The following is a 13074-nucleotide window of genomic DNA, read 5'->3' as shown; positions in this document are numbered from 1 at the left end:
TGATGCTGAGGCTTTATAAGTCACTGGTGAGGCCTCACCTTGAGTATTGTGAACAGTTTTGGGATTCTCATCTAAGATGGGCTGGCATTAGAGCGGGTCCAGACGAGGTCCACAAGGATGATTCCAGGAATGAAAGGGTTATCATACAATGAATTTTTGATGGCTCTATCTCTGTACTCGCTGGAACTTAGAAGGATTTGGGGGTGGGTGGGGGAATCTCATTTAAATCTTTTGAATGTTGAAACGCCTAGACAGAGTTGATGTGGAAAGGATGTTTCCCATGGTGGGGGAGTGTAGGACAAGAGGGCACAGCCTCAGGATAGAGGGGCATCCATTTAAAACAGATGTGGAGAAATTCTTTTAGCCAGAGGGTGGTAAATTTGTCAGTTTTTTTTTTAAACCACAGGCAGCTGTAGAGGCCAGATTGTTGGGTGTATTTGAGATGGAGATTGATAGGTTCTTGATTGGAAACGGCATCAAAGGTTACGAAGAGAAGACTGGAGAGTGTGGCTGAGGAGGGTATAAAAGAATCAGTCATAATTGAATGATGGAGCAGACTTGATGGGCCAAATGCCCTAATTCTGCCCCTGTGTCTTATGGTCTAAAGAAGTCTCTGTCTGGCAACACATCACCTGCAATGTTAGAGGACTCTGCGTAATAGACCACCGCTGTAAAACCATCAAGAATGCCTACCACTTTATCCATCACCTACACAGGCCAGGGAGCATCTTTGGAAAACAGTGAACAGTCGACGTTTTGGGCTATGACCCTTCATCAGGACTGGATAAAAAGATGAGAAGTTAGACTAAGAATGTGTGGGGGGGGGGTGGGGGGGAGTGGAGAAAGTACAAGGTGGTAGGTGATAGGTGAAACTGGGAGGGGGAGGAAGGATGAAGTTAAGAGCTAGGAAGTTTATTAGTGAAAGAGATACAGGGCTGGAGGAAGGGGGAATCTGATAAGAGACGGTAAAAGACAATGGAAGAAAGGGCAGGGGGAGGAGTACCAGTGGGGAAGTGATGGGCAGGAAAGGAGATAAGGTGAGAGAGGGAAACAGAAATGGAAAATTGATGACCAGCTAACTTATTTTGTTGTGACATCAATTACAAGTGAAACTTTAGTAATCTCATGTGGGGTGATAAGTTTTTGAAACGGGGCATTGTAAGACTTCAAAAACTTGCACAAAATGCTGGAGGAACTGAGCGGGTCAGGCAGCATCTCTGGAAGAGACCCTATCCCTAAACGTATCTTTACCTCACCACCCCCGCTGCCCCATTTTCTGTAGGAATCGCTCCCTCTGAGATTTCCTTGTCCATTTGTCCCTCCCCACTAATCTCCCTATAGGCTCTTATCCATGCAACCGGCTTAAGTGCCCACACATCTCCTTACAGGGCCCCAAACAGTCCTTCCACGTGAGGCAACATTTCACCTGTGAATCTGCTGGGGTCATTTGCTTTTGTGCTCTATTGTGTCATGTGCTTCTGATGTTAGCATCCTCTACATTGGTGAGATCCGTTGTAAATTCGGGGACTGCTTCGTAGAGCATATCTGCACCATCCACCACCACCACAAGTGGGACCTCCTGGAGGCCAAACATTTTAATTCCCATTCTGTTATGTCAATCCATGGCCTTCTCTTGGGCCAAGCTGAGGTCACCCTCAGGGTGGAGGAGCAACACCTTATACTCTATCTGGGTACCTTCTGACCTGATGGCATGAATATAAATTTCTCCTTCTGGTGAAGAAAAATACCTCCCCTCTATTTTCCACTCTGACCTTTTACTTTTTCTCATCTGCCTATTACTTCTCCCTGGGAGGTCCTCCCCTCCTTCCCTTTCTCCTACTGTCGACTCTCCTCTGTCAGATTCTTTCTTCTCCCAGCCTTTGACCTTTCCCACCTACCTGGTTTCACCTATTTCCTTCCAGCTAGCCTCTTTCCCCTTCCCCGACCTTTGAATTCAAGCATCTTGCCTCCTCCCTCTTAGTTATGAAGAAGGGTGTCGGCCCAAAACATCGACTGTTTACTCTTCCATAGATACTGCCTGACCTGCTGAGTTCCTCCAGCATTTTGTGTGTTGCTTTGGATTTCCAGCATCTGCAGACTTCCTCATGTTTGTTAAAAACTCCCACACTGTTGATATCACTTTTATCAAAAGGAAATCATGGAAATAAGAACATTGTTTAAAAAAAAGAGATTAATATGGCTGCAAATAATGTTCAGAATTTGGGAATTAAGTGGAAAGCAATGGTGCTTGCAACTTACTCAAAAAAGAACTTCTATAAAGCAAACTCTGAAAAGAACAACTCGTTATCAATACCCATCAGGTACCAGTTCATAGGAATCCACTTGCATCTAACAGCTGTAACATTAGCAAACTGTGTGGCCACAAAAAAGATCTGCTACTGCATAAAGATGCAAAATGTCTAACTTTTTGAAAATATTGTACAGATTGCTGCGTAGACATTGGACCACTACCTTTTAACTTTTCTATAACTATCAGGTTCTTGAACCAACCTGCACAAACCTAACTCCACCTCAGCAATGGAACATGACAGACCAGCTCTTGCACTACCATGAACTTTTCTTTGATTTGCGCTAAGGTCTTGCTTTGGTATCCAGTCTTTTTATCCCCCTCTCTCTTCAATGTTTTGTACAATTCATATTCTACTTAATTTATAAACTTGACAAATATGATTCATAAATGGCAGACTGAAATTTTGAAAGTAAGCTTTCCTCACCTCCTGAAATGTTTGTGTGAGAGAACCATGATACACAAAGTTAATTTTTTCAGGTCCTGCATTTTGCCAAGCAATAAAGATAACTATTCAAAACTGACCAAGATCTCATGCAACAAAGGCAAGATCATTAGGGCAGTTTACATTGGGAAGCGTGTGGTAAGTTTACATATTTTCAAATTTTTTTTAACCAGTACAGTACTACAGTCTGCAAATAACAGATTTAGATCAAGTGAAAGCATAAAAAAAATACTTGGATCACTCAACAAAATCCATAGAAAATTGAACTCATTGCTACAGACAAAGACATCCTTTTCTACTAGTATTTAACATTCGGCAGATCGGTCAACAATTAATAGTTAACAACTGTTACCTTTCCCTTCTTTTTTCTTTGTTCTTGTTCTTTTTCTTCTTCCATAAGCTTCATTGCCAGCTCTTTATTTACTTTTGGCAATTGCTGTATATTGGAATATTAAAAATGAAATTAACATTTATACAAAATGCATACATAGACTAAAAATTATAAAGGATCTCTCTGTGTGGATAGTTATTAAACACTTGCTATTACTGTATGCAACTGTTAGGGAAAACTCAAAGCATCAATACTGAATACGCCTCCAGATTTAGTTAATCTGAATTACAGTGCAGTGTTACAAAGATTTCATTCTTCAACTGCATTCCTCAGATTCAAACAGACTGATTTTAAAAAAAGCTACATCCAACAAATCATTTTAAAATATAAATTAATACTAAATTATTTAATGTGAATTGAAACCAGAGAACATTTTTCAGTGTGAAACCTTTGAATTTTTATTATTAAAACTTTATAATTCATTTAAAAATGTTTTCTAGTGTAATAACAGATCCTACTCATAGTATCTCGATACTTGGCTTCAAAGCAAAAATCAATACTGTACCATTTACACTGAACAGCGGCTTCATACCTTAACTTGGACTCTTTGAGCACGAGTTTCCTCTATTTTCTGTCTGATCTTATCTTTTCGATATTCCTCATAAGCAAATGGATTTGTCATAGCTTTCACCTTTTAAATTATACAATTCAAGTATTAGCAACCTTTTATGGTAAATTGTATGAAAGATTATATTCCAATAGACCATTTCAAACTGGGATTTAATTGAAATAAATGTAAAATAAGTTTATAACCTAGTCATTTTCATGCACTACTTGCTTGTTATATTTAACACTAAAAGATACAGCAGGGATGGTTCACTGTAAAACAGGATTTAGGGACCCAACCCTGAATGCAATTATATAGGCAATATTTGGATACCTTATGATATAGTCGAATGTCCATGAAGAATCCGTGCATGTATGCCCGTAGCAATGGAGTGCCAATAAGGTGAGCAAGACCTATAGTTCAAAAAAATGTACATGGCACAAAACACAACTTTTTAAAAAAAAAAGTACTGCTGTAAAAAAAACATTTACTTTTGCACAATTTTTATATTATCACTCTCCCAAAACTGTTGCAGTTCATTAAACTGACTTTTTAAATGAAATGAAGGGAGATCCAGTAAGCATCTACAAAATGCGCTTGTAAAATCAGTAACATTCTTTTAGTTCTCTTTCAAACCCCCACCACCATCACAACACCAGAAATTGTACTCTATAACACAATATGACAGATTTAGTATCTGAAATTAGGAAGTAATATTTTCTCGTGACATGGAATACTAAGAGTCTGACATGATACTGCTGATGCTGGAACTTTGAGCAAAAACTGAGATAATGGGAGAACACAGCAGTTCAGGCAGTATCTGCAAAAGGCAATGGATAGATGAAGATTCTGGACAGAGAGTGAAGGAGAAATTACTTCTAGTAGAAGGAAATATATTCCCTTGATGACTCTCCTCTCTCTTATCTTCATCCACTTGTCTTGGCATAATCAGTCAATGCCAAGTCCATTTAGATCAACAATTTTGCTCAAATGCCATTTAACACCAAGCTCCTTTACTAACATCCCCACACCATTAACATAAAACCAATAAGATAATTATATTGCTTTCAAGATATTCACATGGCCACACTTTCCCTATGTGCCTCACAGTCTGCACCATCTATCCGTTCCCTATCAACCAAAAAAAAACCCGAATTATATATGCTGGCCAGTAAAAGGCTAAAAGGACAACTGAGGTTAAATTACGGTACCTGTCCTAAGAACTGTCTGTCAATCAATTTCTTTGCAAGTCAAATATCTATTTTCTATAGTAAACTGGGCTTATTGCTCCACACACACGTCACTCCTTCATTTCATCGAAACAAAGACATTAATTACCCATAATTAAGCTAATAGAAAATATATTGTATCCAGTCAAAAAATGAGTAAAATATTTTTCAAGCTTATAATAATAAAATGCTTCAAAACTGTATACCAGGATCTGCATAAAGTTGGATTTCTACAAGTGAGGCCATTGGTAACCAAGTGCCCTATTCAAATTCATCAGTATCAGTCACTGGTCTCCCAGTACATTTTGTTGATGTCCTCACCACTGTCCTTTCTTTTAAGTTCCTCCATTGCATTTTATAATTCCAACTTTAGCACTATAGCTCTTGCCTCTTTATAGGCTTTGTAGATTCCTGTTTTCTTCCATTTCTGGAAAAGACTTCAACCATCTTTTCATCAAGTTTTTCTTTAATCATCCTACTAAGACTTAGGACATTTCAAATTTTCCCTAATACTCTCCCCATTCCCAACCCCTGATGTCCTCCCAGTGATATATTTTCTATGCCAAAAGTATAGAAAGTATGAGATACTGTTGAGATACAAGTAGCACACTACACATTTAAACACCAAACTGCTGAATATGCAAGGATTCTTTTCTGCAACTATTTCCAAACATTATTATATTCAAAGCATCTTCCAGAGGATGGCCTTGAATCAGCACCAAAAGGCAGCCATCATGAACTTCATGACTATAATATACAACTAAAAATTAAATGGATAAAATACTACACCAGGGCCATCATCTGAGCAGAAGGAAAATGACAAATATGTTAACATTGCTGAACAGATATTCTGTAATTAGCTTATTTGAAAGATTTTATTTTCTCCATCTGATAACTTGTGCATGCACCATGAAATGGCTAGAAGTAGGATAAGATACATTTTAAACACAATAAATATCAAGATTATTGAGTTCAATAACACTGAAGATAGAAGTCTGGATTACGTGTGAAATGCTGTCTGGGCTATCCAAAGGTTTGCTCTGACATTTACAAAATACGAGCTTTATGAAGCTATACTTGATACAATCAACTTCATAAAAGAGTTACATGGTCAAATGTACAAATAAATGAGTAACACAACTTACCTAGGTTTTCTAAATCCTTCTTGGTGACAAATTTATAATCATCATACACTGTAGATTCTGGGTTTTCTTCTAACTCCTCTGTTAGGTTATCCAGGAATGAACACCAACGGGGTGCAGGCCCCAATGCCTATGTTCCAATTGAAAAATAATGTTAAAATCATAAATAGCCAAAATTAATACTCATTTTTATCTTCAGCATTAAAATTAGCATAAAACAATAAATTGATTTATACAGTATAAGCTTTATTCTGCTCATGCTCAACAGATTTCCATTTTTTAAAGCTAGACAAATACAAAAACTCCAGTCCTGGCATAGCTGTAATTTGAAGGCAGTTTTATTATTCACCAATATGTTACAGTACACAAACCGAGTAAAAAAGACAGTACTTCTCAGTGTTATCACAAAAGATAGATTCAACCGGTGATCAAAATTCCCTCGACTTCCAACAAAATGCTTCTGATAGTGACTAAATGAAATATACACACAATATAAAATGGCTGACTGAAGGCAAAAGCCTAACAATGCGATAAGTAATCAACAACAGCTGTGGATTTACAACTAAGCAGTGAGAGCTGGACATTAGAAAATAACAAACCACATCAGGTAGAACATAACAAGCTTAAAAGATTCAACTAAATGACTTTTCTGCCTTCATGTTTCAGGAGTGAAATGAGGTAGGCAAATTGCAAGACATGTATGATGAGGAGGGTGAGGGGACATGAGCAAATCCAGAAAAGTAACAGCTTATCACCCAAATTGTTCCTGCTTCCCCCCTCTACCTAGCGTGCATTAAAAGAAAACACTGGAAAAATTGTACTTACTGGAACATAAAACGTATTTATCTTAGGTGATTCATTGGCGAGAAAAAACATTCCTGCAGAGATAAAATATTCAAATTTATTGAATTCAGAGAAATACTGTAGATTGGCTCAATAAAACATGGAAAATGCTTTCGTAAATGTTTGTTGGATCTCTTTTTGGGAGGGAGAACAGCCAGAGGTCGTGGTACATATTGGTGCCAATGACATAGGTAGGAAAAGGGAAGAGGTCCTGAAAACAGACTACAGGGAGTTAGGAAGGAAGTTGAGAAACAGGACTGCAAAGGTAGTGATCTCCGGATTACTGCCTCTGCCACGTGACAGTGAGTATAGGAATAGTACAGGAGGATAAATGCGTGGCTGAGGGATTGGAGCGGGGGCAGGGATTCAGATTTCTGGATCATTGGGACCTCTTTTGGGGCAGGTGTGACCTGTACAAAAAGGACGGGTTGCACTTGAATCCCAGGGGAACCAATATCCTGGCAGGGAGGTTTGCTAAGGCTACTGGGGAGAGTTTAAACTAGAATTGTTGGGGGGGGAGGTGAGAACTGAACTGAAGAGACTGGGGAAGAGGCAATTGGCTCACAAATAGAGAAAGCTTGGAGACAGTGCATGAGGGAGGATAGGCAGGTGATAGAGAAGGGACGCGCTCAGACTGACGGTTTGAGATGTATCTATTTTAATGCAAGGAGTATTGTGAACAAAGCGGATGAGCTTAGAGCGTGGATCAGTACTTGAAGCTATGATGTGGTGGCCATTACAGAGACTTGGATGGCTCAGGGACAGGAATGGTTACTTCAAGTGCCAGGATTTAGATGCTTCAGAAAGGACAGGGAGGGAGGCAAAAGAGGGGGAGCATGGCACTGTTGATCAGAGATGTGTCACGGCAGAAAAGGTGGACGTCATGGAGGAATTGTCTATGGAGTCTTTGTGGGTGGAGGTTAGGAACAGGAAGGGGTCAATAACTTTACTGGGTGTTTTTTTATAGGCCGCCCAATAGTAACAGGGATATCGAGGAGCAGATAGGGAACAGATCCTGGAAAGGTGTAATAATAAGAGTTGTCATGATGGGAGATTTTAATTTCCCAAATATCGATTGGCATCTTCCTAGTGCAAGGGGTTTAGATGGGGTGGAGTTTGTTCGGTGTGTTCAGGAAGGTTTCTTGACACAATATGTAGATAAGCCTACAAGGGGAGAGACTGTACTTGACTTGGTATTGGGAAATGAACCTGGTCAGGTGTCAGATCTCTCAGTGGGGCAGCATTTCAAAGACAGTGATCATAATTCTATCTCATTTATAATAGCATTGGAGAGAGATAGGAACAGACAAGTTAGAAAAGCATTTAATTGGACTAAGGGGAGTTATGAGGCTATCAGGCAGGAACTTGGAAGCTTAAATTGGGTACAGATGTTCTCAGGGAAAGGTATGGAAGAAATGTGGCAAATATTCAGGGGATATTTGTGTGGAGTTCTGCATAGGTACGTTCCAATGAGACAGGGAAGTTAAGGTAGGGTACAGGAACCGTGGTGTACAAAGGCTGTAGTAAATCTAGTCAAGAAGAAAAGCTTTCGAAAGGTTGAGAGAGCTGGGTAATGTTAGAGATCTAGAAGATTATAAGGCTAACAGGAAGGAGCTTAAGAAAGAAATTAGGAGAGCCAGAAGCGGCCATGAGAAGGCCTTGGCAGACAGGATTAATGAAAACCCCAAGGCATTCTACAAGTATGTGAAGAGCAAGAGGATAAGACGTGAAAGAATGGGACCTATCAAGTGTGACAGTGGGTAAGTGTGCATGGAACCGTAGGAAATAGCAGAGGTACTTAATGAATAGCTTATTTCAGTATTCACTATGGAAAAGGATCTTGGTGATTGTAGTGATGACTTGCAGTGGACTGAAGAGCTTTAGCATGTAGATATTAAGAAAGAGGATGTGCTGGAGCTTTTGGAAAGCATCAAGTTGGATAAGTCGCCGGGACTGGATGAGATGTAACCCAGGCTACTGTGGGAGGTGAGGGAGGAGATTGCTGAGCCTCTGGCAATGATCTTTGCATCATCAATGGGGATGGGAGAGGTTCTGGAGGATTGCGGATGTTGTTCCCTTATTCAAGGGAGAGAGTAGAGATAGCCCAGGAAATTATAGACCAGTGATTGGTAAGTTGATGGAGAAGACCCTGAGAGGCAAGATTTATGAACATTTGCAGAGTTATAATATGATTAGGAATAGTCAGCGTGGCTTTGTCAAGGGCAGGGCGTGCCTTACAAGCCTGATTAAATTTTTTGAAGATGTGACTAAACACATTGATGAAGGAAGAGCAGTAGATATAGCATATAGAGATTTCAGCAAGGCATTTGATAAGGTACCACATGCAAGGCTTATTGAGAAAGTAAGGAGACATGGGATCCAAGGGGACATTGCTTTGTGTATCCAGAACTGGCTTGCCCACAGAAGACAAAGAGTGGTTGTAGACGGGTCATATTCTGTATGGAGGTCGGTGACCAGTGGTGTGCATCAGGGATCTGTTCTGGGACTCTTACTCTTCATGATTTTTATAAATAACCTGGATGAGGAAGTGGAGGGATGGGTTAGTAAGTTTGCTGATGACACAAATATTGGAGGTGTTGTGGATAGTGTGGAGGGCTGTCAGAGGTTAAAGCGGGACATTGACAGGATGCAAAACTGGGCTGAGAAGTGGCAGATGGAGTTCAACCCAGATGTCTGACGTGGTTCATTTTGGTAAGTCAAATATGATGGCAGAATATACAGGTGTCCCCCGCTTTTCAAACGTTCACTTTACGAAACCTCACTGTTATCTAAGACCTACATTAGTTCCCTGTTTTCCCTAACAGAAGGTGTTTTCACTGTTACGAAAAAAGGCAGCGCACGAAAAAAAAAAGCAACCGCTCCCCCCCCGGATTCGGAACGGCATTCTCCCCAGCATTGTTTAAACATGTGCCTCTGAGCATCCGTTAGCAAGATGAGTTCTAAGGTATCAGAAAAGCCTAAAAGAGCTCGTGAGGGTGTTACACTTAGTGTTTAAGTAGACATAATTAAGCGTTTCGATCGTGGTGAACGAAGTAAGGACAAAGTGAGTTTGACTTGTGGAAGTTGACGAAGATGATGTTGAAGAGGTTTTGGCATCCCATGACCAAGAACTGATAGACGAAGAGCTGATGCAATTGGAAGAGGAAAGGATAAACAATCAAAACTGAATGTAGTAGTGAACGGACTAAAAGTGAAGTCGTCCAGGAACTGAACGTGAAGCAACTGCGTGAGATTTTCGCTGCAATGATAAAGTACAACTTTAATTTTGAAAGGGTACGTCGGTTTAGGGCATATTTGCAGGATGGTTTGAGTCCTTACAAAGAACTGTATGATAGAAAAATGCGCGAGGCTAAGCAGTCAAGCAAGCCTTCCACATAAGCCACAGCAGACGACCAACCTCGACCTTCGACATCGAGGCAGGCAGACCTGGAAGAAGATGACCTGTCTGCCCCGATGGAAACAGACAACACCCCAGTGTCCCACCACCCCAACCCCCAGGCCGCAGACAGATACCGATTCGCGGAGAATGCAGCCGTAGCCGGGGCGCAGTACGTCTTTAAGAAAAAAGCCGAAATAAACAAGCTAATTTATTAGGTGCTGCCCGGCATGTAAATGTCGGCCCAGATCAGAGGCGATTGCCGATTGCGTCGCCTCTGATATTTAGAGGTATTTATAAAGCTTTGAAATTTGCATCACCTGGCCTTTCCTAACAATGATTGTGAACAAGCCATAGCCCTAACAAGCTAATTAAGGTCTGAGACCTTGGTAAAAGTTATCTGAAAGCTCAAATCTCTTGGGATGCCCAAACTTTTGCATGGTGCTCCTTTCCTTTTTCTCACTCTAAAATTGTACAAAGCAAAAATAATACACTAATCTTGCTTAAAATGTTGAAAAGAATGTTTCATCTTTAACTTTATGAATCTTGGAGATCAGTTCATCTTCTACTCACTTAACTATTCACAGTAACAGAAATTTTGACCAGGGGTGCCCAAACGTTTGAATGCCACTGTAAAAAAAAAAAAAAAATAAGTTACCTGAAACTGCCTAGCGGGGGTGGGGGGGGTCATCACTTCCCCAACTATAGGTTGACTCATTTTAGAGCCTAATGGCCGAGGGTAAGAATGACCTCTTAAAGCGCTTTTTGAAGCGGCACAGTTGTCTTAGTCGATTACTAAAAGTACACCTCTGCTCAGTCAAGGTGGCACGCAGAGGATGAAAAACTTTGTCTAGAATTGCCAGGATTTTCTGTAGGGTCTTTTGTTCTACCACAGCCTCCATTTTGAGGTTGCCTTAGCAGACAAGGTGAAGGCAAATCCCAAGGGAATTTACAAAGATGTTAAGAATCAAAGGATTGCAAGGGACAAAATTGGTCCTTTGGAATGGTAATCCATGCATGGAGCCAAAAGAGATGGAAGAGATCTTAAATGATTTTTTTTTTTCATTTATTTACTCAGGAAACGGACACAGAGTCTATAGAAGTGAGGCAAAATTACATCAACTTCATGGACCGTACACAGATTACAGAAGAAGCTGTCTTGAGGCAAATTTGAGTGGTTGAATCCCCAGGGCCTGACAAGGTGTTCCCTCGGACCCTGCGGAAGGCAAGTACAGAAATTGCCAGGGCCCTAGCATGGATATCTAAATCTTCCTTAGCGACTGGCGAGGTACCAGAGAATTAGAGGATAGCAAATGTTATTCCGCTGTTTAAGAAGGCTCTAAATATAAAACAAGAAATTAAGGGCTGGCGAGCCTTACATCAGTTGTGAGAGTTATAGGGAGGTATTCTATGAGACTAGATATATGAGTATTGGATAGACGTGGACTGTTAAGGAGAGTTAGCATGGCTTTGTGCATGGTAGGTCAAGTCTAATCAATCTTAAGAGTTTTTTTAGTAAGTTACCAAGAAAGTGGATGAAGGCAAGGCAGTTGATGTTGTCTACATGGACTTTAGCAAGGCACTTGATAAGGTCCCACATGGGAGCTTGGTCAAAAACGTACAGTCGATTGGCATTCAAGATGTGGTAGAAAATTGGATTAGACATTGGCTTTATGAAAGAAGTCAGAGTGGTAGTAGATAGCTGCCTCTCTTACTGGATACCTGTGACTAGTGGAGTGCTGGAATGATCAGTGCTGGGTCTGTTGTTGTTTGTCATCTACATCAATGATTTGAATGATAATGTGGTTAACTGGATCAGACTTGCAGATGACACCAAGATTGTGGGGTGAATTTGACAGCAAGAAAGACTATCATGGCTTGCAGTTGAATCTGGACCAGTTGGAAAAATGGACTGAAAAATTGCAGATGGAATTTAATGCAGACAAGTGCGAAGAGTTGCACATCAGTTGGACCAACCAGAGTAGGTCTTACACAGTGAACAGTTGGGCACTGAGGAGTGCTGTGGAGCAAAGAGATAAGGGAATACAGGTTTGTAATTCATTGAAAGTAGCATCACAAGTAGATAGGGTCCTCAAGCAAGCTACAAGACATTGGTGAGGCTTACTTCGAAGTATTGTGTCCAATTTTGGTGACCTACCCGCAGGAAAGATGTAAATAAGGTTTAAAAAAAAGACAAAATTTACAAGGATATTGCTAGGTCTGGAGGACCCAAGTTATATGGAATGATTGAATAGATTGGGACTTTAATCCTTAGAACGTAGAAGATTGACAGCTGATTTGAGATGTATGGAAAATTATGAGGGATATAGATAGGGTAAATGCAAGCCAGGCTTTTTCCACTAAAATTAGGTGGGACAACAACTAGGGATCAAAGGTTAGAGTGACAGGTGAAAAATTTAAGGGGAACATGAGGGTTATGAGAGTGTGGAACGAGTTGCTAGCGCAAGTGGTGCATGCAAGTTCGATTTCAATGCTTAAGAGATGTTTGGATATGTACATGGACGGTATGGATATGGAGGGCTATGGTCCCAGTGTAAGTCAATGGTCGTAAGTAGTTTAAATGGCTCGGCACAGACCAGACGGGCTGAAGGTCCTGTTTCTGTGCTGTACTTTTATACAATTCTATGACTATCAAGTGTAATATACTTGCAACATTAATAAAATGAACTGCCTGGCTCAACTTTCATCAACACTAAGAACCAATTGAACCTATCCCCCAGTATGCATTTCCATAGAAGGCATTCCTTTGTT

At 40.4% G+C, this 13074-nt stretch overlaps 2 protein-coding genes across 3 annotated transcripts in view; one reads left to right on the top strand and one right to left on the bottom strand.

The window, feature by feature from the left end:
- LOC134340420 (hippocalcin-like protein 1) overlaps positions 1-12382 on the top strand; it is a 116678-nt gene extending 104296 nt beyond the window's left edge. Inside the window, exon 4 of one of the 2 annotated variants that reach the window (XM_063037669.1) lies at positions 11381-12382. In XM_063037669.1, the coding sequence (XP_062893739.1) occupies positions 11381-11476 (96 nt within the window). In that variant the 3' untranslated portion in view covers positions 11477-12382. The remainder of the gene's footprint in view (positions 1-11380) is intronic. The other variant, XM_063037700.1, reaches the window with a different exon arrangement.
- nol10 (nucleolar protein 10) overlaps positions 1-13074 on the bottom strand; it is a 126803-nt gene that overhangs the window by 27194 nt on the left and 86535 nt on the right. The window contains exons 13-17 of the mRNA XM_063037585.1: positions 6888-6940; positions 6066-6192; positions 4025-4104; positions 3677-3775; positions 3106-3189 (exon numbers count right to left, since the gene is read on the bottom strand). Coding sequence (XP_062893655.1) covers positions 3106-3189; positions 3677-3775; positions 4025-4104; positions 6066-6192; positions 6888-6940 — 443 coding nt within the window. The remainder of the gene's footprint in view (positions 1-3105; positions 3190-3676; positions 3776-4024; positions 4105-6065; positions 6193-6887; positions 6941-13074) is intronic.

Source organism: Mobula hypostoma, chromosome 2, assembly GCF_963921235.1.
Source record: "Mobula hypostoma chromosome 2, sMobHyp1.1, whole genome shotgun sequence".
NCBI classification, from domain to species: domain Eukaryota; kingdom Metazoa; phylum Chordata; class Chondrichthyes; order Myliobatiformes; family Myliobatidae; genus Mobula; species Mobula hypostoma.
This window is presented reverse-complemented; position numbering and strand designations above follow the sequence as displayed.